General features: G+C 42.7%; 1 protein-coding gene across 4 annotated transcripts in view; it reads left to right on the top strand.

Moving 5' to 3' along the window:
• caska (calcium/calmodulin-dependent serine protein kinase a) overlaps window positions 1-24015 on the top strand; it is a 405920-nt gene that overhangs the window by 250858 nt on the left and 131047 nt on the right. For all 4 annotated transcript variants that reach the window (XM_078232613.1, XM_078232612.1, XM_078232611.1 and 1 more), the window contains exon 11: window positions 22290-22411. In XM_078232613.1, coding sequence (XP_078088739.1) covers window positions 22290-22411 — 122 coding nt within the window. The remainder of the gene's footprint in view (window positions 1-22289; window positions 22412-24015) is intronic.

Below are 24015 nucleotides of genomic sequence, written 5' to 3'. Positions count from 1 at the left end.
AGTTCCAAATGGATTAGAGAATTCATTCGCAACTACCTTCTAGTGTGATGACTTTTGAAAAACTCTTAATGTTTGTTATTTATCCAAATGCTGCCCACTTACTAGGACTGCTAGCTGCAGAAAGTAGGTATCTACTTGTTTCTCTATTTAAGGCATCTCATACTACATAAACTGTGTGCCTTTTTTGTGTGTGTGTGTAAATTTCACTGTCTCTCCTTTCACAGGCATGGTACAGAGGAGATAGTATTTGAATTTCATGCTGTCTTCATGCAGTTAATTCCTGACATACAAATCAATGTGCTTCACGGCTTTTCCTGGCACTGCTTGTTAAAAATCAGGAAAGTCGTAAATGTTAATAATTGACTTAAAATAATATAAATGCCAAGAATCAGAATAATGTTTGACCCAAGGTTACGAACCTCATGCAGTTTTTTCTGCACATGATTAGTTGGTCAGATTTGCTTTGATGCAGGGCCATTGTTAAGGTAACAAATTTATTACTTGACAACTGATGTATATTCACTAGAATTTATAATTTGGACAGAGCTAAGGATGAGGTTTTATTGTTTAAATTGACTTAAACACAATAAGCCATAAATTCATCATGAGGTCCTGAATGCATACATGTTGAGAATCACAGCGTTCCTAAGATTTGTTTTAATGGTTATGGTTGTTAATACTGAGAAATGAAAAGTTCTAATTTTTGGCTCCCTGTCAGCATCAGGCATTCCCAGGCAAGTTTTGCACAGTTAGATGCAAAGTAAAATTTCCTTTACACTGTTCTACTTTGATGGTGATAATGTCAGTCTCAAAAAAACACTATTTCTGTGTCAAAGTTTTAAGACTTTGCTGGACTAACAAGTTTCGGGCTTTGAATCCTTGAATGCTGTGAATTGCAGTACCTGATTCATGTATTAAAGAACCTCTACAACCACTTTAAAGAGGAGGCTTATAATAAGGACATGGTTTGAACCAGATTTCCAGCAGCATAATAAGTTGAACCTAGTTCTCAGAAATAGAGTACTGCAACTGAACTGCACTGCAGTTTCCCATTTGTATGATGTATTCAAGTATTTGATCATTTCAGTGATTAGACTATTTACTAAATACAAGTTGACTAAGCCTTGGATATTTGTTAATGGTAACTGTCATGGGATGTTGAAATGTTTATTTCCTCCAAGGGAGCACACGTTTATGAATTTTACATTTGGCCAAAGACTGCTTGTAGATGAACTATTTTAAGGAAGAACAGGATGCAAAGTTTTTCATCTGTTGCAAATTTTCCATTGTCTGCGTGTCCTGCAATGATAGCTGGACAGAGCAATGCAACTGATTTTTGCAAAGCTGCCAAAAACCTGCTCGTGCAATAGTACACCAGCATTAAACACACTGGAGAGAAATAGGTAGTAGATTCTTGCATTTGGATCAAATAAAGTACTTTGTATTATAAAAACTGCTGATTTTAGGCTTGATGGTTAAGTCTCGAGTAAAAGAAAGATGAACATCAATAACTTGCATTTAAATAGCACATTTAATGTTCAAAACCCTCCTAGGATCTAATCAAACAAAAGGCGAATTCTGAGACAAAGGAGCAGACGGCAGGAATGATGAACAAAAGCTTGATCAGAGGTGGATTCTAAGGAGGGCCTTAAAGAAGGAGAGGAGAGTGGATTGATATTAGGAAGGAATTCCAGAATTTGGAGCCTAGAAGACGGGAGGACACAGTTACCAGTGTCAGTGTGAATAATGGCAAAGCACTAGAGGCAAGAGTTAGAGGAACAGAAAGCTTGCGGGGTGGGATATTGTAGAGATGGAGGAAGTTACTGAAGTAGGGAATGGAAAGGACATGAAACAATTTAAACAGGAATAAGAATTTTTAACTTGAGTTGTCGGGGTCTAGTAGACAATGTAGGTTCACAAGAACAAGGGTGAAGACTGAGCAGGACATTTATGAAATAGGATACAGGCGAAAGGTTTTAGATAAACTTGAGTTAAGGGAAAGTGGACAATCCAAGCCACATAGGAGACCATTACAATAGTTGAGTCTGGAGATGACAAAGGAAGGATTGAGAGTTCAAGTGGAAAATGTGCTGAGACAGTGGAAAATATGTGGAACAGACAGTCTTTCTAAAAACTATATGGAATGAGAGTATGGTTGAGCAGGAGAAAATGACTGGGGAACATAATGGAATCAGTGACTATGTATGGAGTTATGGAAGAAACCAAAGACCGATTTCTTTCTGACATTTAATGGAGAAAATTTAAAATTGATGTTGGGAAAGCAGTCTGATAACACAGGCACAATGGAGAGATTCAGAAAAAGGTAGAAAGATAAAACTGTCACACACATATGGAAGCTTGACTTCATCTTCACAGATGTTGTTACAGGTATTGAACAGATATTTTGTGTCGGTGACACAAATAACATGCCAAACATTAATGACAAGAAGGCAATGGCAGGTGAGGACCTAGAAACTATCATTATCACGAAAGAGGTAGTGTTGGGCAAGCTAATGGGGGTAAAGCTAGACAAGTCTCCTGGCCCTGATGGAATGCATCCCAGGTACTAAGAGAGATGGCAGGGGAAATAGCAAATGCACTAGTGGTAATTGACCAAAATTCACTGGATTCTGGGGTGATTCCCGCAAATTGGAAAACAGCAAATGTGACGCCACTGTTTATAAAAGGGGGTAGACAAAAGCTGGGTAACTATAGGCCAGTTAGCTTAACTTCTGTAGTAGGGAAAATGCTTGAATCTATCATCAAGGAAGAAATAGCGAGACACCTGGATATATAAATTGTCCCATTGGGAAGGCGCAGCATGGGTTCATGAAGGGCAGGTCATATTTGACTAATTGGGTGGAATTCTTTGAGAACATTATGTGCGCGGTGGACAATGGGGAACCTGTGGATGTGGTGTATCTAGATTTCCAGAAGGCATTTGACAAGGTGCTGCACCAAAGGCTGCTGCATATGATAAAGGTGCATGGTGTTACGGGTAATGTATTGGCATGGATAGAGGATTGGTTAACTAACGGAAAATAGAGAGTTGGGGTAAATGGGTGTTTTTCTGGTTGGCGATCAGTGCCTAGTGATGTGCCTCAGGATCGGTGTTGGGACCACAATTGTTTACGATTTACAAAGATGATTTGGAGTTGGGGACCAAGTGTAGTGTGTCAAAACTTGCAGCTGACACCAAGGTGAATACAGTAAGAAGTTTAACAACACCAGGTTAAAGTCCAACAGGTTTATTTGGTAGCAAAAGCCACACAAGCTTTCGAGGCTCTGAGCCCCTTCTTCAGGTGAGTGGGAATTCTGTTCACAAACAGAACTTATAAGACACAGACTCAATTTACATGAATAATGGTTGGAATGCGAATACTTACAACTAATCCAGTCTTTAAGAAACAAAACAATGGGAGTGGAGAGAGCATCAAGACAGGCTAAAAAGATGTGTATTGTCTCCAGACAAGACAGCCAGTGAAACTCTGCAGGTCCACGCAACTGTGGGAGTTACAAATAGTGTGACATAAATTCTGATTCTAGGATCGCATGATAAAGACTCAGGAGGAAAAAAGCAGAAATATTTATGTGAAATAGTGTGACATAAACCCAATATCCCGGTTGAGGCCGTCCTTGTGTGTGCGGAACCTGGCTATCAGTTTCTGCTCCGCGACTCTGCGCTGTCGTGTGTCGCGAAGGCCGCCTTGGAGAACGCTTACCCGAATATCAGAGGCCGAATGCCCGTGACCGCTGAAGTGCTCCCCAACAGGAAGAGAACAGTCTTGCCTGGTGATTGTCGAGCGGTGTTCATTCATCCGTTGTCGCAGCGTCTGCATAGTTTCCCCAATGTACCATGCCTCGGGACATCCTTTCTTGCAGCGTATCAGGTAGACAACGTTGGCCGAGTTGCAAGAGTATGTACCGTGTACCTGGTGGATGGTGTTCTCACGTGAGATGATGGCATCTGTGTCGATGATCCGGCACGTCTTGCAGAGGTTGCTGTGGCAGGGTTGTGTGGTGTCTTGGTCACTGTTCTCCTGAAGGCTGGGTAGTTTGCTGCGGACAATGGTCTGTTTGAGGTTGTGCGGTTGTTTGAAGGCAAGAAGTGGGGGTGTGGGGATGGCCTTGGCGAGATGTTCGTCTTCATCAATGACATGTTGAAGGCTCCGGAGGAGATGCCGTAGCTTCTCCGCTCCGGGGAAGTACTGGACAACGAAGGGTACTCTGTCCACTGTGTCCCGTGTTTGTCTTCTGAGGAGGTCGGTGCGGTTTTTCGCTGTGGCGCATTGGAACTGTTGATCAATGAGTCTAGCGCCATATCCTGTTCTTATGAGGGCATCTTTCAGCGTCTGGAGGTGTCTGTTGCGATCCTCCTCATCCGAGCAGATCCTGTGTATACGGAGGGCTTGTCCGTAGGGGATGGCTTCTTTAACGTGTTTAGGGTGGAAGCTGGAGAAGTGGAGCATCGTGAGGTTATCCGTGGGCTTGCGGTACAGTGAGGTGCTGAGGTGACCGTCCTTAATGGAGATGCGCGTGTCCAAGAATGCAACCGATTCCGGAGAGTAGTCTATGGTGAGCCTGATGGTGGTGAACACGGGACACAGTGGACAGAGTACCCTTCGTTGTCCAGTACTTCCCCGGAGCGGAGAAGCTACGGCATCTCCTCCGGAGCCTTCAACATGTCATTGATGAAGACGAACATCTCGCCAAGGCCATCCCCACACCCCCACTTCTTGCCTTCAAACAACCGCACAACCTCAAACAGACCATTGTCCGCAGCAAACTACCCAGCCTTCAGGAGAACAGTGACCAAGACACCACACAACCCTGCCACAGCAACCTCTGCAAGACGTGCCGGATCATCGACACAGATGCCATCATCTCACGTGAGAACACCATCCACCAGGTACACGGTACATACTCTTGCAACTCGGCCAACGTTGTCTACCTGATACGCTGCAAGAAAGGATGTCCCGAGGCATGGTACATTGGGGAAACTATGCAGACGCTGCGACAACGGATGAATGAACACTGCTCGACAATCACCAGGCAAGACTGTTCTCTTCCTGTTGGGGAGCACTTCAGCGGTCACGGGCATTCGGCCTCTGATATTCGGGTAAGCGTTCTCCAAGGCGGCCTTCGCGACACACGACAGCGCAGAGTCGCGGAGCAGAAACTGATAGCCAGGTTCCGCACACACAAGGACGGCCTCAACCGGGATATTGGGTTTATGTCACACTATTTCACATAAATATTTCTGCTTTTTTCCTCCTGAGTCTTTATCATGCGATCCTAGAATCAGAATTTATGTCACACTATTTGTAACTCCCACAGTTGCGTGGACCTGCAGAGTTTCACTGGCTGTCTTGTCTGGAGACAATACACATCTTTTTAGCCTGTCTTGATGCTCTCTCCACTCCCATTGTTTTGTTTCTTAAAGACTGGATTAGTTGTAAGTATTCGCATTCCAACCATTATTCATGTAAATTGAGTCTGTGTCTTATAAGTTCTGTTTGTGAACAGAATTCCCACTCACCTGAAGAAGGGGCTCAGAGCCTCGAAAGCTTGTGTGGCTTTTGCTACCAAATAAACCTGTTGGACTTTAACCTGGTGTTGTTAAACTTCTTACTGTGTTTACCCCAGTCCAACGCCGGCATCTCCACATCATGACCAAGGTGAATGGCAGAGCAAAGTGTGCAGAGGACGTTGAAGGTCTGCAAAGGGATATAGATAGTCTAAGTGAGTGAGCAAGGGTCTGGCAGATGGAGTACAATGTTGCTAAATATGAGATCATCCATTTTGACAGCAAAAATGGATTATTATTTAAATGGTAAAAAATTGCAACATGCTGCTGTACAGAGGGACCTGGGAGACTTTGTGCATGAATCACAAGAAGTTGGTATGCAGGTGCAAAAGGTAATTAAGAAGGCAAATAGAATTTTGTCCCTCACTGCTAGAGGGATGGAGTTTAAAAACAGTGAGGTTATGTTTCAGCTGTATAAGGTGCTGGTGAGGCCACACCTGGAGTACTGTGTACAGCTTTGGTCTTCTTGAGAAAGGATATACTGGCACTGGAGAGGGTACAGAGGAGATTCACTAGGTTGATTCCGGCGTTGAGAGGGTTGGCTTATGAGGAGAGACAGAGTAGACTCATTGGAATTCAGAAGAATGAGGGGAGATCTTATAGAAACATATAAGGTTATGAAGGGAATAGATAAGATAGAAGCAGGGAAATTGTTTCCACGGGTGGGTGAAACTAGAACTAGGGGGCATAGCCTCAAAATAAGGGAGAGCAGATTTAGGACTAAGTTGAAGAGGAACTTCACCCAAAGGGTTGTAAATCTGTGGAATTCCCCGCCCAGTGAAGCAGTTGAGGCTACCTCATTGAATGTTTTTAAGGCAAGGATAGATAAATCTTTGAACAGTAAAGGAATTAAAGGTTATGGTGAGCGGACGGCTAAGTGGAACTGAGTCCACGAAAAGATCAGCCATGATCTTTTTGAATGGCGGAGCAGGCTTGAGGGGCCAAATGACCTACTCCTGCTGCTAGTTCTTATGTTATTATGTTACAATCATATGAAATAGGAACATTTGGCCTCTAAGCTTGCCCCACTATTCAATAAGATCATGGCTGGCCTGCTTGTGTTTCGAAATCTACATTCCCATCTAACCCCGATAACCTTTGATTCCCTTTACCAACAAGAATCTATCTACTTCTACCTAAAAATATTCAATGACTCCACCCTCTATTGCCTTCTGAGGCAAAGTGTTCCAAAGTCACATAACCCTCAGAGAAAAATTTCTCCTCATCCCTGACCTAAAAGAGTGACCACTAATTTTAAAATTGTGTCCCCTAGTTCTGGACTCACCCACAAGAAGAAGCATCCTTCCCACAACACCTTTTCAAAACTATTCAAGATCTTGTATGCCTCAATCCAGTCACCCCTCATTCTTTTAAACTCCAGTGGATACATGCCCGGTCTATTCAACCTTTCATAGAACATAGAACAGTACAGCACAGAACAGGCCCTTTGGCCCACGATGTTGTGCCGAGCTTTATCTGAAACCAAGATCAAGCTATCCCACTCCCTATCATCCTGGTGTGCTCCATGTGCCTATCCAATAACCGCTTAAATGTTCCTAAAGTGTCTGACTCCACTATCACTGCAGGCAGTCCATTCCACACCCCAACCACTCTGAGTAAAGAACCTACTCATTTCAGGTATCAATCTAGTAAACCACCTACTATTGCCAAAAAGTATCACATAGAAAAGAGCAAATCTTTTGGGCACAACAGCATAGTGGTGCTGGAGCAGGAACAAATTCCATTCCTGAAGATGCCCTGCCTGTAAATAAGTACAGTAAGAAGTTTAACAACACCATGTTAAAGTCCAACAGGTTTATTTGGTAGCAAAAGCTTTTGCTACCAAATAAACCTGTTGGACTTTAACCTGGTGTTGTTAAACTTCTTACTGTGTTTACCCCAGTCCAACGCCGGCATCTCCACATCATGTAAATAAGTAAGTATGGTAAAAGTGAAACCAATCCCACTGGGCTGAGCAGTGGAGGTGAATGGTTTGGTTGATTACATGTAAACTTCAAAGAGATCAAGGAGAGTGATGCACTATTGTCCCAGTTTCAGAGGGTAGCAATGGAGAGTTTTCCAGTTGTTTCATCACTGTGACAGAAATGTAAACCTGATTAGAGAGATACAAGCAGAAAAGATAAGCATGGACTTCAAAACTTTGAAGCAGAAAGATAAGTGGTGGAGGGATGATGATGGGGGTTTTGAAAGTGAGCCAGATGTGGGGATTTACAAGCTAAGTTAGCACAGGTGAAGGAAGTTGGATGACCAGGAGTTTAATGAGAGGAGAATGAGGTGATGGGACCCAAGGTGGATTTTATAGGTGAGATGAGCTCAGAGATGGCACAATTGGAACTGAGGGAGAAACTGGAAACAAATTCCAGTTTAGGACTAGGTCTGGAAGAGGTTTGTCTTGTTGAGCAGGGGTTGGTCCAGCTAGCTATGGTGACGAATGACTAAACCAGTTGTGTGCCAGATGCAGTCAAGTTTGCATTCCTTGGAATTGATGGAGAATGGGAACCATGCTAGAATAATAGAATGATACAGCACATATGGGTGCCATTTGGTCCATCATGCTTGTACTGGATCTTGAGTAAAGGTATCCAATTTGTCCCACTCCTTAGTCCAATACATTTTCCGTTCAAGTATTTATCCAATTCCCTTTTGAAAGATAATTTTGAATCTGCTTCCACTCATTCAGGCAGTACATTCCAGATCACAGTTCATTTTTTTATGTTTCCTCGTGTCATCTTTGTCAATCTGTATAAATCTGAATCTTCTGCTTATCAATCCTCTGCCACTGGGAGCAATTTCTTCTTATTTGCTCCATCAAGCTCCTTTGATTTTGAACACCTCTGTAAAGTCTCATCTCATTTTCTGCTGTAAGGAGAACAATCACAGCTTCTCCAGTCTTTCCACAGAACTGAAGTCCTTCATTCCTGGCTGTATTCCATTAAATCTCCTGCATCTTCTCTAAGGCTTTCACATGCTTCCTAAAATGTGGTCCCCAGAATTGAACGCGCAAATCTAGCTGAGACCCAATCAGTATAAAGATTTAGTGTAACTTTCTTGCTTTTATTCTCTATTCTTATATTAATAAAGCTTTCTTAACAGCCTTCTCAACTTCTCCTGCCACCTTACAAAAATGTGGGTACATACTCTTCCCCAAGCCCAATCTCTCTGTTCCTACGCTCCCTTCAAAACCAATTTAGTTTATGTTGGTCCAGATCTTCCAATCTCCGGATTCTTGGAGACCAGACATACAACCCAAGATGCATGTCGAGACCCCACATAAATCCTGGCATGCCAACCTGAGGGAATTACCTGGGAAGTCCCTCTGCTCCAGCACCCTCTGCAAAAGTCTCTGATTTTAGACAGTTCCATGGAACTTAACTGGATAATTACCCAGGGAATGTTAGCCTGAGAAAATCCAGTTAACTCCTGGATAACCACAGAACAAACAACTTGTATCTCTTCCTCTTTACCAAAATGTATTGCCTCACACTTCTCCACATTAAATTTCATCTTCCATGTGTGTGTCCATTTCACCAGTTTATGTCCTCCTAAAGGTTGTTGCCATCCCTGTCATTACTTACTCCATTTCAGAATTTTGTTTCTTCTGCATACCCAAGTCAAGGCCATTAATATATATCAAAAAGAACAACTGTCCTAATACCAAAACTGTATATTTTCTTCCAAATGATCATTTGTACCACAATTCTGCTTTCTGTCCCTTAACCAATTTAGTATTCGCACTGCCACTGTCCCTTTCAATCCAATTGGCTTTGATTTTGCTAGCAAGTTTAGGGCGATCAGCTGGGATGAGAGTATATACTGGTTTTACTGGAGACAAGGACATAAAACTTTGACACGAGAGAGTTCAACATATCACCAGCATTTCTGCATTTTTCAATACTTCGTATTTTCTATTCTATTTAATTTCATTAAACACCAGGTTACAGACACAAACATCAGTTGTAACAACCATAGAATTGGGGCTTTCAAAAGCTCATGTTACATAATCCAACAATCGTACTCAGGTAAACCATTATACTGTTCCAATATGACTATTGGATTCTTTATTATTTAGTTCACAATTCACGATAAACCTTCAGGTGCATCAAAATCCATAATTCCAGCATAATTGCAGCATGCAGTGGTTTAACTCAAAACATTTATACCAAGTCTACCTTTGAATATTTTTTCATTCAAGCACTTTGGGCATTGCTGGCAACACCATAATTAAATGACCATCCATAATTGCCCTTGAAAATGCACTGGTGAGCCACCATTTTGGACCACTGTAATTTGTGTGATGCAAGTACACCTATGGTGCTGTTAGGGAGGGAGTTCCAACATTCTGACCAATGACAAAAAAACGGCAATGCATTTCCAAGTCGAGGCCTGCCAGGAAACTTGTGAGCGGTGGTGATCCCATATGTCCTGCTGCCTTCTAAGTGGTAGAGCTCATGGATTTGAAAGGAGCCTTCGCAAGTTACTGCAGCACAACTCGCAGTTAATTGATACTGCTGTCCCTCAGCACAGTGGTGGAGGGAGTGAATGTTTGAGGTGGTGTATAGAGTGCTGATCTCACGAGCTGGATTGTGATAAACTTTTTGCCTGTTGTTGAGATGTTTTGACACAGGCAACTAAAGAGCAACTTTTACATTTCTTCCTTGTGCCTTGTGGATAGCACACAGGCTTTTGGGAGATGGGAGGTGAGTTGCTGTCACAGAATTCCTAACCTCTGACCTGTTATTATAGTCACAGTATTTATTTGGCTGATCCAGTTAAGTTTCTGCTCAATGGTAACCTCCCAGGATGTTATTGTGGGAGATCCAATGATGATTGTGCCATTGTACATCAAGGGGAGATGGATTTTTTTTTAATTGGAGATAGTCATTGCCTAACACATACATGGCATACATGTCATTAGACAGCCGAAGCCTGAATGCTGTCCAGGTTGTGCAGCCTGCAGGCACAGACTGCTTCAATACCTGAGGAGTTGCGGATGGAACCAAGCACTTCGCAATCAGCAGTGAACATACCCACCTCTGACCTTGTGATGGAAGGACGACCATTGATGAAGCAGATGAAGCTGGTTGCATCTAGAATAGTGTCCTGTAGTGATGTCCTGAGATAGAGGTATTAGTTTCCAACAACGACAATCATCTTCCTTTGACCCTAACCCCAGTTTGAAGTATTCCACCTGATTCCTATTGACTTCAGTTTTTTTCAGGATTCTTGGTGCCAAACTCAGTCAAATGCTGCCTCTTGATTTCAGCCTCATGAATTCAGCTCTTTTGTCCATGTTTGGACCAAAGCTGTAATAAGGTCTGGAGCCGAGTGGCCCTGGTAGAAACCAGACTGAGCATTGGTGAGTAGGTGAGTGCTGACTAAGAACAGAAAGTGCTGAAAACACTCGGTAGGTCTGGCAACATCTGGGGGGAGAGCAACACAATTAGTGTTTTGAGTCCAATGTAACAAAAGAGGCATACATGAGGTCCAGGCAGCTAAAAACAGATGGAGCACTGGAGGAATACAGGAACGTAGAAATGAACTCAAACAGGGAGTTAGAAGGGCAAAAAGGGGTCACGAAATGTCCTTGGCAGACAAGATTAAGGAGAATCCTAAGGCATTTTATACATACGTTAGGAACAAGAGGGTTGTTGGGGAAAGAATCGGACCTCTCGGGGACAAAGGAGGGGAATTATGCTGAGAACCAAAGGAAGTAGGAGAGATCCTAAACGAATACTTTGCATCAGTATTCACAAAGGAGAGGGACATGTTGACTGGTAGTGTCTCAGAGAGATGTGTTGACCCGTTAGAAAAAATTTCAATTACAAGGGAGGAAGTGTTAGGTTTTTTAGGAAACATTAAGACAGGCAAATCCCCAGGGCCAGATGGCATCTATCCTAGACTCCTCAGGGCCTCTAACAGAAATCTTTGTCTCTTCACTGGATACAGGTGAGGTCCCAGAGGATTGGAGGATAGCAAATGTGGTCCCGTTATTTAAGAAGGGTAGCAAGGATAACCCGGGTAATTATAGGCCGGTGAGCTTGACGTCGTGGTAGGGAAATTGTTGGAGAAGATTCTTGGAGATAGGATATATGCGCATTTAGAACTGAATAATCTCATTAGCGATAGACGGCATGGTTTTGTACGAGGGAGGTCATGCCTCACAAATTTGGTTGAGTTTTTTGAGGTGGTGACAAAAACGATTGATGAGGGAAGGGCCGTGGATGTCGTTTATATGGATTTTAGTAAAGCGTTTGACAAGGTCCCTCATGGCAGGCCGGTGCAAAAGGTTAAATCTCAAGGGATAAAAGGTGAGCTAGTTAGGTGGGTGGAGAACTGGCTTTGCCATAGAAGACAGAGGGTAACAGTGGAGGGGTCTTTTTCCGGTTGGAGGTCTGTGACGAGTGGTGTTATCCTTGCTACCCTTCTTAAATAACGGGACCACATTTGCTATCCTCCAATCCTCTGGGACCTCACCTGTATCCAGTGAAGAGACAAAGATTTCTGTTAGAGGCCCAGCAATTTCATCTCTTGCCTCCCTGAGGAGTCTAGGATAGATGCCATCTGGCCCTGGGGATTTGCCTGTCTTAATGTTTCCTAAATATGGTGTTCCGCAGGGCTCTGTACTGGGACCTCTGCTGTTTGTGATATATATAAATGATTTGGAGGAAGATGTAGCTGGTGTGATCAGTAAGTTTGCGGACGACACAAAGATTGCTGGAGTTGCGGATAGTGATGAACATTGTTAGAGAATACAGCAGGATATAGATAGGCTGGAACATTGGGCGGAGAAATGGCAGATGGAATTTAATCCAGATAAATGCGAAGTGATGCATTTTGATAGATCTAATGCAAGGGGGAGCTATACAAAAATGGCAGAACCATCAGGAGTATAGACACACAGAGGGACCTGGGTGTACAAGTCCACAGATCCTTAAAGGTGGCAGCACAGGTGGAGAGGGTGGTCAAGAAGGCATATGGCATGCTTGCCTTTATTGGACGGGGCATAGAATATAAAAGTTGGCATATGATGTTGCAGCTGTATAGAACGTTGGTTAGGCCACATTTGGAATACTGCGTCCAGTTCTGGTCGCCACACTACCAGAAGGACGTGGAGGCTTTGGAGAGAGTACAGAAAAGGTTTACCAGGATGTTGCCTGGTATGGAGGGTCTTAGCAATGAGGAGAGATTGGGTAAACTGGGGTTGTTCTCCCTGGAAAGATGGAGGATGAGGGGCGACCTAATAGAGGTGTATAAAATTATGAAGGGCATAGATAGGGTGAACAGTGGGAAGCTTTTTCCCAGGTCGGAGGTGACGAACACAAGGGGTCACGGGTTCAAGGTGAGGGGGGTAAGGTTCAACACAGATGTCAGGGGACATATTTTACACAGAGGGTGGTGGGGGCCTGGAATGCACTGCCAAGCAAGGCGATTGAGGCGGACACGCTGGGATCGTTTAAGACTTATCTAGGTAGCCACGTGAACAGACTGGGAATAGAGGGATACAAACAAATGGTCTAGTTGGGCACATGAGCGGCGCAGGCTTGGAGGGCTGAAGGACCTGTTCCTGTGCTGTTTTGTTCTTTGTTCTTCAGAGAAGAATTGAATTGAACTCTGAAGAAGAGTCATACGGACTCGCAGCGTTAACACTGTCTCTGTCCACAGATGCTGCCAGACCTGCTGAGTCTTTCCTTCATTTTCCATTTTTATTTCCGATTTCCAGCATCTGCAGTGTTTTGTTTTATTTGCTGAGTAAGTGCTGTTTGCTAGCACTGTTGACAACACCTTTCATTATTTTGCTGATTGAGAGTAGATTGGTGGGCAATAATAGCTGGATTGGATTTGTCCTACGTTTTATGGACAAGTGATATTTGGATGGTTTTCCTCATTTTTGTGGAGTGCCGGTGTTGTAACTGGCATGGAACAGCTTGATTAAGGTCCCAGTTGGTTCTGGAGCCACAAGTCTTCAATATTAGAGGTGGGATGTTGCCAGGAGGTAGCCTTCACTGTATCCAGTACATTCTGCTGTTTCTTGATATCACATGGAGTAAATCCAATTATCTGAAAACTGGAATCACTGGTACCAAAGACCTCGGGAAGAACCTGAGCTGGATCATCCACTCGGAGCTTCTTATTGAAGATGGTTGCAAATGTTTTTGAACTTGATGTGTTGGGCACTCCATCATTGAGAATGTGGATGTTTCTAGAGCTTGTTTCTTCAGTTAATTACTCAACTATCCACAAAGACTCGTGATTGGATGTGGCTGGACTGCAGAGCTTTGATCTGATCTCCTGGCTATGGGATCATTTAGCTCTGTCAATTGCATACAATTTCTTTGATTTGATTTATTATTGTCACATGTATTAGTACACAGTGAAAAGTATTGCTTCTTGCACACTATATAGACAAAGCATACCGTACATAGAGAAGGAAAGGAGAGAGTGGAGAATGTAGTGTTACAGGCATAGCTATGGTGTAGAAAAAGATCAACTTAATGTGATGTAGGTCCATTCAAAAGTCTGGCAGCAGGGAAGAAGCTGTTTGAGTCGGTTGGTATCTGATCTCAAACTTTTGCATTTTTTTCCCGACTGAAGAAGATGGAAGAGAGTATGTCCGGGGTGCGTAGGGACCTTGAGTATGCTGGTTGCTTTTCCAAGGCAGCGTGAAGTGTAGACAATGTCAATGGATGGGAGGCTGGTTTGAGTGTTGGAGTGGGTTTCATTCACGACCCTTTGTAATTTCTTGTGGTCTTGGACAGAGCAAGAGCCATACCATGCTGTGATACAACCAGAAAGAATGCTTTCTATGGTGCATCTGTAGAAGTTGGTGAGATTGTAGCGCACATGCCAGTTTTCCTTAATCTCCTGAGAAAGTAGAGGTGTTGGTGGGCTTTCTTAATTATAGTGTCGGCATGGAAGGACCAGGACAGGCTGTTGGTGTTCTGGACACCTAAACACGTGAAGCTCTTGACGATTTCTACTTCGTCCCCATTGATGTAGACAGAGGCATGCCCTCCACTATGCTCCCTGAAGTCATTGACTATCTCCTTCGTTTTGTAGATATTGCGGAAGAGATTATTGTTGTTGCACCAGCTCACCTGATTCTCTATCTCTTTCCTGCACTGTGTCTTGTCATTGTTTGAGATCCGACCCACAACGGTGGTGTCATTAGCAAACTTGAAAATCGAGTTGGAGGGGAAAAGGTGTGTATAAGGGTTATAGTAAGGGGCTGAGGGGACAGTCTTGTGGGGCACCGGTGTTGAGGCTGATCGTGGAGGAAATATTGTTGCCTGTGCTTACTGACTGCAGTCTGTGGGTTAGGAAGTCTAGGATCCAGTTGCAGAGGGAGGAGCTGAGCCCAGGCCACGAAGTTTGGAGAGGAGTCTCGTAGGAATAATGGTGTTAAAGGCTGAGCTGTAGTCTATGAATAGGAGTCTGACATAGGTGTCTTTGTTATCTAGGTGTTCCAGGGTTGAGTGTAGGTCCAGCGAGATGGCATCTGCTGTGGACCTGTTGCGCCGATAGGCAAACTGTAGTGGATCCAATCAGTCTGGTAGGCAGGAATTGATTTCTGCTGTTTAGCGTATGTGTGATCCTGTGTTGTATCTTCAGTAGGTTGGCATTTTGTTTTTAGGCATGCCTGGTGCTACTCCTAATCAACTCTCTCACTCATATAGACATTCTGAAGAGAAATGTGGCAAGAGGTAGTGATTGTTGGTCTGCTGGAAGATTTCAAGGAGTGTTGTAGGATGTGTGTAGTTCAGTAGGTCTCATAAAGAGGTTCTGACCCTTACATAGTTTAACAGCAAGAATTTATTAACTGTTCATAACTAGCACCTTATACTGTATATATGTACAAAGCTAAGGACTGTCTCCATGCATATCTCTATACGCATCTCTGCCCTCTAGACATGGGCCATGTGTTCTTTTATATGACAGTGCAGCCGGTACTGTATCCACGCCCACAGCCCTTTTATGCTCTATTTTTATTCCACATTGGTGGGTATGGTGTTTGGGCAGAAAAGGAAGTTGGCAAAATTACCAGAGATTTACAGGAGGATCAGCAAGAGAGGAGGAGGAGACAATTTTAAATGAGGCCACGACCGATGCTTCAATGACTTCAGTTGATGCTAAGAGAGACACAGACTGCACATTAAGCCTTGGCCAGTGACAGAATGATGGGAAGATAGAGAAATAGTAGTTGATTGTGGCAGGATTGGAGGAGGCAAAGTTCCTGATGGGAGATAGAAAGGTGACATGATTGGCGACAGGAAGGAAAGGAGACATGAGAGAACAGCAGCCAAAGAAAGCACACTTATTCAGATTGTTCAGGCACAACAGAGTTAGGAAGAGACATTTCCTGATCTAAATAGAGAATATTCCCCCTTAATCTAGGTGTGTTAAGCATTGTTATATTTAATATCTTAACATTAGGAACAAATTAAACAGCTCTATTAAATGGTAGGTGACTCCCTAAATTGAATTAATTTTCTATAAAACATTTGACATGAAGTACAAGGGACTAACCTTTATTTATAATTACGATATTAGCATCAGCAAACAAAATGGGACACTAAAATTGTGCAGCTAAAGAATAAAAGTAATATACCTGCACGATAGCTCCTCTGTTCTGATGTGAATGACCTTACATACAGAATCACTCCAGGCTGCTTTCGGTCATCAGGACTTTGCTGCTGTGTGGACATGTTAGTCAAAATCAATCTGTTTTAAATGTTCCAGAAAAAATGAAGTGTTTGTAAGTTAAGCAAAGACAGAAAAGGGGCTGGACCTGTATGTGTGTGATTTTTTTTAAATTATTGACATTTTCAATGAATGTGTAGTTAACCAAACACATTTCACAATTTGACTAATTAAAATCACCTGTCATCTTTTATAAATCACCGGGGCGGGGGTGCTACATTTGAAATATTGTGCCATTTTAGCCACTCTTTCTTCCAAAGAATATGGCTGAACTTGAGGTGATTGGTCTGAGATAATTCTGGAAATTATACAGCCAGATTTGGATTTTTCATTTGGATTTGGGGAATGGGATGACCGAGTCGTTAAAAGTACTGGGATAAATATAGTAGATGAAGAGGTAAGCCTATGATGGGGTATGTTACATATGATGGATGGAAGTTGAGGCTTGACTATTAAATAGCCTTATAAATTTTGTGCATTTATAAATAGTGCAAATCACCTGTTGGAGTAAACCATCTGTTTTTTGTGTCGTATGTGATAAATGGTTCATACAGGTGCCAAATTCCACCTAATCAGAGGATTTTCTTTGTAGGGATGAAAGCGATTTTAATGAATCCACATGTGTCAAGAAGTAAGTGTTAAAGCATGAATAATAAATTTTCTCCCCTGCTGTTAACTAATTTCATAAGTTACTTGCATGGTGCAAGAATATTTTTCCAAGTGTTATTCAGCATTTGTCCTCACCAGGAATCATTTTCATCAAAAAGCCATTCATTTCTTGGATCCTCTGATCAATTCAGAATATAATCTGAACTGGTAACTGATGAGGTGAAAAAATCTTTGAGCTAATATTTTTTAAATGGGGGGATAGGTTGCTACATTTTATCGAACAACTATACATTGCCTTTATATCGTGTGATTAACAGTGAAATATCTCAGATGGAAATGGCTGCAGGTGAGAAATGAGGATCAACCTTAGTGCGATAGACAAAGACACGTTAAAAGATGCATTTTCAGGAGTCTTTTGAATGAGGGGAGAAATGTCACAAGGCAGAGAGCCAAATTGTGAATGTTCCAGAGAATGGAACTGAAAGGGCTGAGCATTCTGTAGCTGAAAGTAGAATAAAGCGAAGAAGGCCAAGAAAGTTGATCACGAGAGTGAAGGACACACAAATTGATGTAAAATCAGTGAGGTCGCAGATTTGGAGAGGAGCAAAGCCGCAAAAGAATTTGTAGATGAGGACAGGTATTTTGAAATTGATGCAAAGAAATCCATTAAAGGTTGATTAATCCAGAGATAATAAGGCAATAGAACTTAATGAAGGATAGCATGAGGGATGACAGATTTGGACTATATTGACTACAAAGGGCAGAACAAGGATTTTGTCTTTTTGCAGGATGTGGACATCATTGACAGGGCCAGTATTTTTGCCCATTCCTAATTAACCTTGGGAAGGAAGTGATGAGCTGCCTTCTTGAACCACTGCAGTCAATGGGGTTTAGGTCCACCCACAGTGCTGTTAGGAAGGGAGTTCCAGGATTTTGACCCAGCAACTGTAAAGGAATTGTTATATTAGTTCAAGTGACACATCATTCTCACTTGGGAGGGAAACTATTAGGTGGTGATCTTCACATGCATTTGCTGCCCTTGTCATTATAGGTGGTAAAGGTCACAGGTTTTGAATTTCTGTCAGAAGAGCCTTGGTAAATTACTGCAATGCATCTGTACATCGGTAGTGGAAGGAGTGAAAGTTTGCAGTGGTGGTTGGGTGCCAGTCAAGCAAGCTGCCTCATCAAGCTGCTTAAGTGTTGCTGGAGCTGCACTCATCCAGGCAAGTAGAGGGTATTCCATCAAACTGCTGATGTGTGCCTTCTGGAGTCTGATTTGAGCACTCTGGAGGTGAGTTACTCATGTTGCAGAATTCCCAACCTCTGACCTGTTCTGATAGCCACGGTATTTATATGGATGGTTCTGTTCTGTTTCTGGTCAATAATAACTCCCAGGTTGTTGATAGTGGGAGATTCTGCAATGATAATACCATTGAATGTCATGGGGAGATGGTTAGATTCCCTCTTGTTAGCAATACTCATTTGTGTGGCGTAAATGTTACTTGTCACTTATCAGCCCAAGCCTATATGTTGTTCAGGTCTTGCTACATATGGATACGGAGTGCTTCAGTGTCTAAGGAGTTACGAATGGTGCTGCACATAGTGCAATCATCAGCCAAAATCCCACCTCTGAACCTATGACAAAAGGAAGGTCATCATCTTTTATGCTAGGTATCACTCCAACCAGTGGAGGGTTTTCCCCTGATTCTCATTGGCTTCAGTTTTGCTTGGGCACTTTGATGCCACACACGTTCAAATGCTGCCTTGATATCAGCTCTCGCCTCCGCTTTGGAGTTCTTTATTGCATGTTTGGATTAAGGCTGTAATGAGAGCCTTGGCAGAATCCAAACTGAGCATCACCGTGCAGGTTATTCCTAAGTGCTCCATGATAGCACTGTAACAACTCCTTCCATTGTTTTGCTGCTGATCAAAAGTAGACTGATGGAGCTATAATTGGCCAAGCTGGATTTGTGGACCTGCTTTTGTGGACTGTACTTATCTGGGATAAATGCCAGTGTTGTAGCTAGCTTGATTAACATCACGGTTAGTTCTGGAGCCCAAGTCTTCAGTACTATTGCTGGGGCAATCAGGCCCATAGTCTCTGCAGTATCCAGTACCTTCAGCAATTATTTTTTTAATATCACAGGGAGTGAATCAAATTAACTGAAAATTGGCATCTGTGGTGGTGTAGGGGCCTCAGGAAGAGGCTGAGATGGATTCACTCGGCACTTCTGGCTGAAGATGACTGCAAATGCTTCAGTCATGTATGTTGCACTGATGTGCTATGCACCCCTCATTGAGGATGAGATCATTTCAGAGCCTCCTCCTCAAGTTAGTTTATTCACTGACAATCATGACTGGATGTGACAGGACCACAGAGCTTAGATCTGTTCCATTGGTTGTAGGATCTCTTAACTCTGTCCATTGCGTGCTGCTTCAACTGTTTAGCAAATTGTCCTGTGCTGAGGTTTCACCCACTTGGCGCCTCATTTTTAGAAACACTGCTCCCACACTCTTCATTGAACCAAGATTGATCCCCCAGCTTAATGGTAATATTAATTTGGGAATATGTGGTTGAATACAATTCTGCTACCAATAGCCTACAGTGCCTCGTGGATAACCATTTTTGAGTTGCTCGATATGTTCAAAATCTATCCCATTTAGCACAGTTATAGTGTCACACAGCATAATGGATGGTATTTTCAATGCAAAGATGGGACTTTGTTTCCACAAGGATCTGAGTGGTGGTTACTCCTACCAATACTGACATCAATAGATACATCTGTGACAAGTAGATTGGTGAGCGTGAGGTGAAGAAAAAGCAGTCAGTCATGAGAAAACTGCAGAGGGGTTAAAAAGGATAGCACACCATAGGGGAAGTCATCAGTGATTTTGACCAAAGACTAAGCAGAAAATGAGATGAAGTGTGTCAAAGAGGGAATATAGCAAAACTGGCATGGATATGGTGACAAATTGAAGAACTTTAGGTCAGGTTGAAGATAGGTTCATAGTTGGGGAAGATAGAAGTGTTTAGGAAGAGTATTTGGAGGAAGAGGACTAGGGACCAGATAGAGAGATATACAGACCAACATTGGAAAAAGTGACCTGAGCACAGCAACCAAACTGATGCAATGAGATAATAGTAATAGGCAGAGTAGAGGTTGCAAGGTTAAATATTGACATCTTCGTAAGACTATAAAATCAATCTAACCCTTAATCTAATCATGTAGATGTGAATGGGACTGTGCAAAAGAACACTGTAGTAGAAGAATAGCAGTCAAGCAGTTGCAGAAACAGGCAGAATGGAGAGTACAATGCCAATGTCATTTGTTATCTATCATCAGCAGGGTTTAGAAGAATCCAAAGATTATTTTGTCGTAATTGATGGGAGATACATGATGGGAGTAAATCCCTCAGGACTTCTCCTGCTCCATTGCCGTAGCTTTAGCAGATGTTTGGTGCAAATGCTGTTTTCATATGTTGCATCATTGGAGTAGGGGAAGACCTGAGCAAACTCTACTGATGATTTTAAAAGAGAGAATTTAATAAAGTTTCAAAGTAAATAAAGGAAAAATCCTCAGAGGATATTTAGTTAGAAGCTTTAGGAAATAAAACTTTTTTTTATTTCAAGTGAAAATTTTAAAGCAATACTTCTAATATTTAAACCAATTCATTTTGGTGAGGTTTTAAAGAAAAGCATACTAACGTGTATGATCCAGTGATTTAGATTAAAGCACATTGTTAGAGCAAATTGAGAGAGATTTACTATGTATATAATAATGCTATAATTGACCTGTGAATGCTTAATGCTGGCATTGGGTTCCCAAAGTGAAAAAATGTCCATAGAGTTGACATCCCTCATTGTTAAGCACAAAGATTCACCAAAAAATAAATGAGCCAATCATGTCCACCACAGCCTTTCAGAGACTAAAGTTTAGTTTTTTCTCTCAAAATTTGTTTCACTGTAAACAAATTAATCAACATATTAAATGACTGGGCATTTGAAGTGGTTAAATTTTTCTGATGCCATCTTCAGGTATATCAATTTTAATATGTTAGGTCAGCTCATGGTTCCATCAATAAATGCACAGTTTTATATCTGGAACCCAAGGCAATGCGAGAATTGACATCAGAATTTTTGCTTTAGAGAAAAAAATCAAACTGACTTCCCATTTTACAATTGGTTAAGTGTAAATAATTGAACTAGTCTATTAGAATCATAGAATCCCTACAGTACAGAAAGAGGCCATTCGGCCCATCGAGTCTGCACCGACCACAATCCCACCCAGGCCCTACCCCCATATCCCTACATATTTTACCCGCTAATCCCTCTAACCTACGCATCTCAGGACACTAAGGGGCAATTTTAGCATGGCCAATCAACCTAACCCGCACATCTTTGGACTGTGGGAGGAAACCGGAACACCCGGAGGAAACCCACGCAGACACGAGGAGAATGTGCAAACTCCATACAGACAGTGACCCAAGCCGGGAATCGAACCCAGATCCCTGGAGCTGTGAAGCAGCAGTGCTAACCACTGTGCTACCGCGCCGCCCACCATTAGGCCCTCTGTTCAAGCTCATTATAAGGATTGCCACTTGGGTGACTCGTCTTTGGAACCATACTTCAATATATATCTCTGCCTTCTAATTGGGAAGAATAAAGAGAAAAGATTTTGGACGATCGTAGAGCTTTTAAAAATATATATAAATTTTACTTTTCCCTGCTAATTTTCAGTTTTTCTGCCTGTTGCTCTTTATTCGGCTTGATGCATCGATTTTAAATTCCTGTTATTCCTTGTTCTCCTTCACAACTTCTGGCTCAAATTATAATGTTCTATTTAATATGACTGTAATGTTGCTGCTAAACCTGAAAATGATGTACACAATACCCTATGATTTCAGAGAATGGATAGAGAAATGAGCATTGCAGATATAAAATGTCACTTACTAATTTGAAGTTTCCTAGTTAAGTTGATTTCGATCTGTCTGTTTTCTTGAGAACTAAAGACAGAAGGCATTGCATAACTGTTCATTTTTAAAAGAACACAGACTGGAAATAATTTTTTAAAAATTTTCTGTGTAGATATGCTGTTTTCACCAATTGCATCTCACAATACGCAGCTTTACATTGATGATTTATTTTCAGTTTGTTTTACTTAGCGAGACAGTACCATGCCTGGAAAGTGATAAAACATTTCAGTGATGGTAACCATGTTATCACATCACTTTTTTCCTGGTTCTTAGGCCATACTATCATCGATCTGACCATTCCTTTGTCATTTTCATCTGACCTGGTAAATGAACAACAAAATGCAACATCAATATTCATCTCTTCAAATAGCTCAAAAATGTGATTTGTTTGAATCTGCAGGGGCTGTTTCACAGGTACTGGATAGTTTGGAGGAAATCCATGCACTAACAGATTGCAGTGAAAAGGACTTGGACTTTTTGCACAGCGTTTTCCAGGATCAACATCTTCATACACTACTCGATGTGAGTCATTTTTAGCCTTTTGTGTATGGCTTTAATGTTCTATTCAGGGGTCTCTGAAAATCTTTCTTTAAAATATTTGGTAATTACTTCACAGTGATCTTATCATTTTGTTTTGGAATGTGTGGCGGGGAGAAATGGGTTATAGATTCATGGTGGTACTGGATCCTGGAATAATCCAGGTACATGGGGAAGCAGATGCTGATTTGAATTCATAATTTAGAATAATTGGCAAGGCAATGTAATAGGATCCAGACAGACGTTCTCGAGGAGCAGGGGGTCAGGGAGTCCCGGTTCTGACAGGCATTGGGAATTTTTCATATTCATGGACCGGAAGTGGGCAGCACATGCACAATCCAGCGGTTTGTAATTCTTCAGGCCAAGGGCAGGCACGCACGCAAAAAGAAAATAGCAGCAAAGTTCTCATGTGATCTGGAGCAAAAAGCCATAATCTGGAAGAACCAGGCAGGGGACGGGGAGTGGTCCCAAAGTTAAGATGAAAGAGGAGCAGAACAAGAGACTCGGGGCCAAAAAAGGGCTGTAGTTAGTGATGGCATGGTGATCGGAGGGGCAAGAGAATTCCTAGCGATCATAGGGGGCTCGGGTGAAGCCCTGGCAATCGGAGGGGGCTCGGGAGAAGTCTTGGCAATCATAGGGGGCTTGGGAGAAGCCCTGGCGATCGGACAGGCTCAGGAGAAGCTCCAGCAATTGGAGGGGGCTCGGGTGAAGCCCTGGCGATCGGAGGGGGCTCAGGAGCAGCCCTGGCGATCGAAGGGGGCTCGGAAGCAGCCCTGGCGATCGAAGGGGGCTCGGGAGCAGCCCTGGTGATCAGAGGGGCCTCAGGAGCAGCCCTGGTGATCTGAGGGGGCTCAGGAGCAGCCCTGGTGATCTGAGGGGGCTCAGGAGCAGCCCTGGTGATCTGAGGGGGCTCAGGAGCAGTCCTGGTGATCTGAGGGGGCTCAAGAGCAGCCCTGGTGATCTGAGGGGGCTCGGGAGCAGCCCTGGTGATCTGAGGGGGCTCGGGAGCAGCCCTGGTGATCGAAGGGGGCTCGGGAGCAGCCCTGGTGATCGGAGGGGGCTCGGGAGCAGCCCTGGCGATCAGAGGGGGCTCAGGAGAAGCCCTGATAATTTGAATGTTTTCCACAGTGAATTTTACTATACTGATTGGAAAGTAGAATGGCTTTGACAATTACTATGACTTTTCTAGAAAGTGAAGAGTCATGAATGAGTTGCAACAATTAACCAAGGCTAATCACATTAGCAGATTTTTTTAAGTTACGAGTTAAAGTTGTGGCTAAAAAAGCTAACTTAAATGAGGTAAAAGCACAACACTTGGAATTAGAAGAAGTTCATCCAGATGGTAATACGGTTGAATTAGCTAGCATTCAGTTGCAGATTGAGTATCTTGAGATGGAAAGGGATAGACAAGTAAAAAAAGCTAAAATTTGAAAGAGTAAATAGAGCAAAGTAATGGAAATACAAAAGCTTGAACTTGAACTCAAGATAGAGAAAGAAACATGACAGCATGAGCTAGTTGGACAAAAGCTTAGTTTATCGGGTGAACTAGAGTCCAGCACTTCAGATAAGAAATCAAGTCCCATTCCGAG

The sequence above is a fragment of the Mustelus asterias genome, chromosome 17 (assembly GCF_964213995.1).
Source record: "Mustelus asterias chromosome 17, sMusAst1.hap1.1, whole genome shotgun sequence".
NCBI classification, from domain to species: domain Eukaryota; kingdom Metazoa; phylum Chordata; class Chondrichthyes; order Carcharhiniformes; family Triakidae; genus Mustelus; species Mustelus asterias.
Note: the sequence above shows the minus strand (reverse complement) of the source record. Positions and strands in the feature narration are given on the sequence as shown.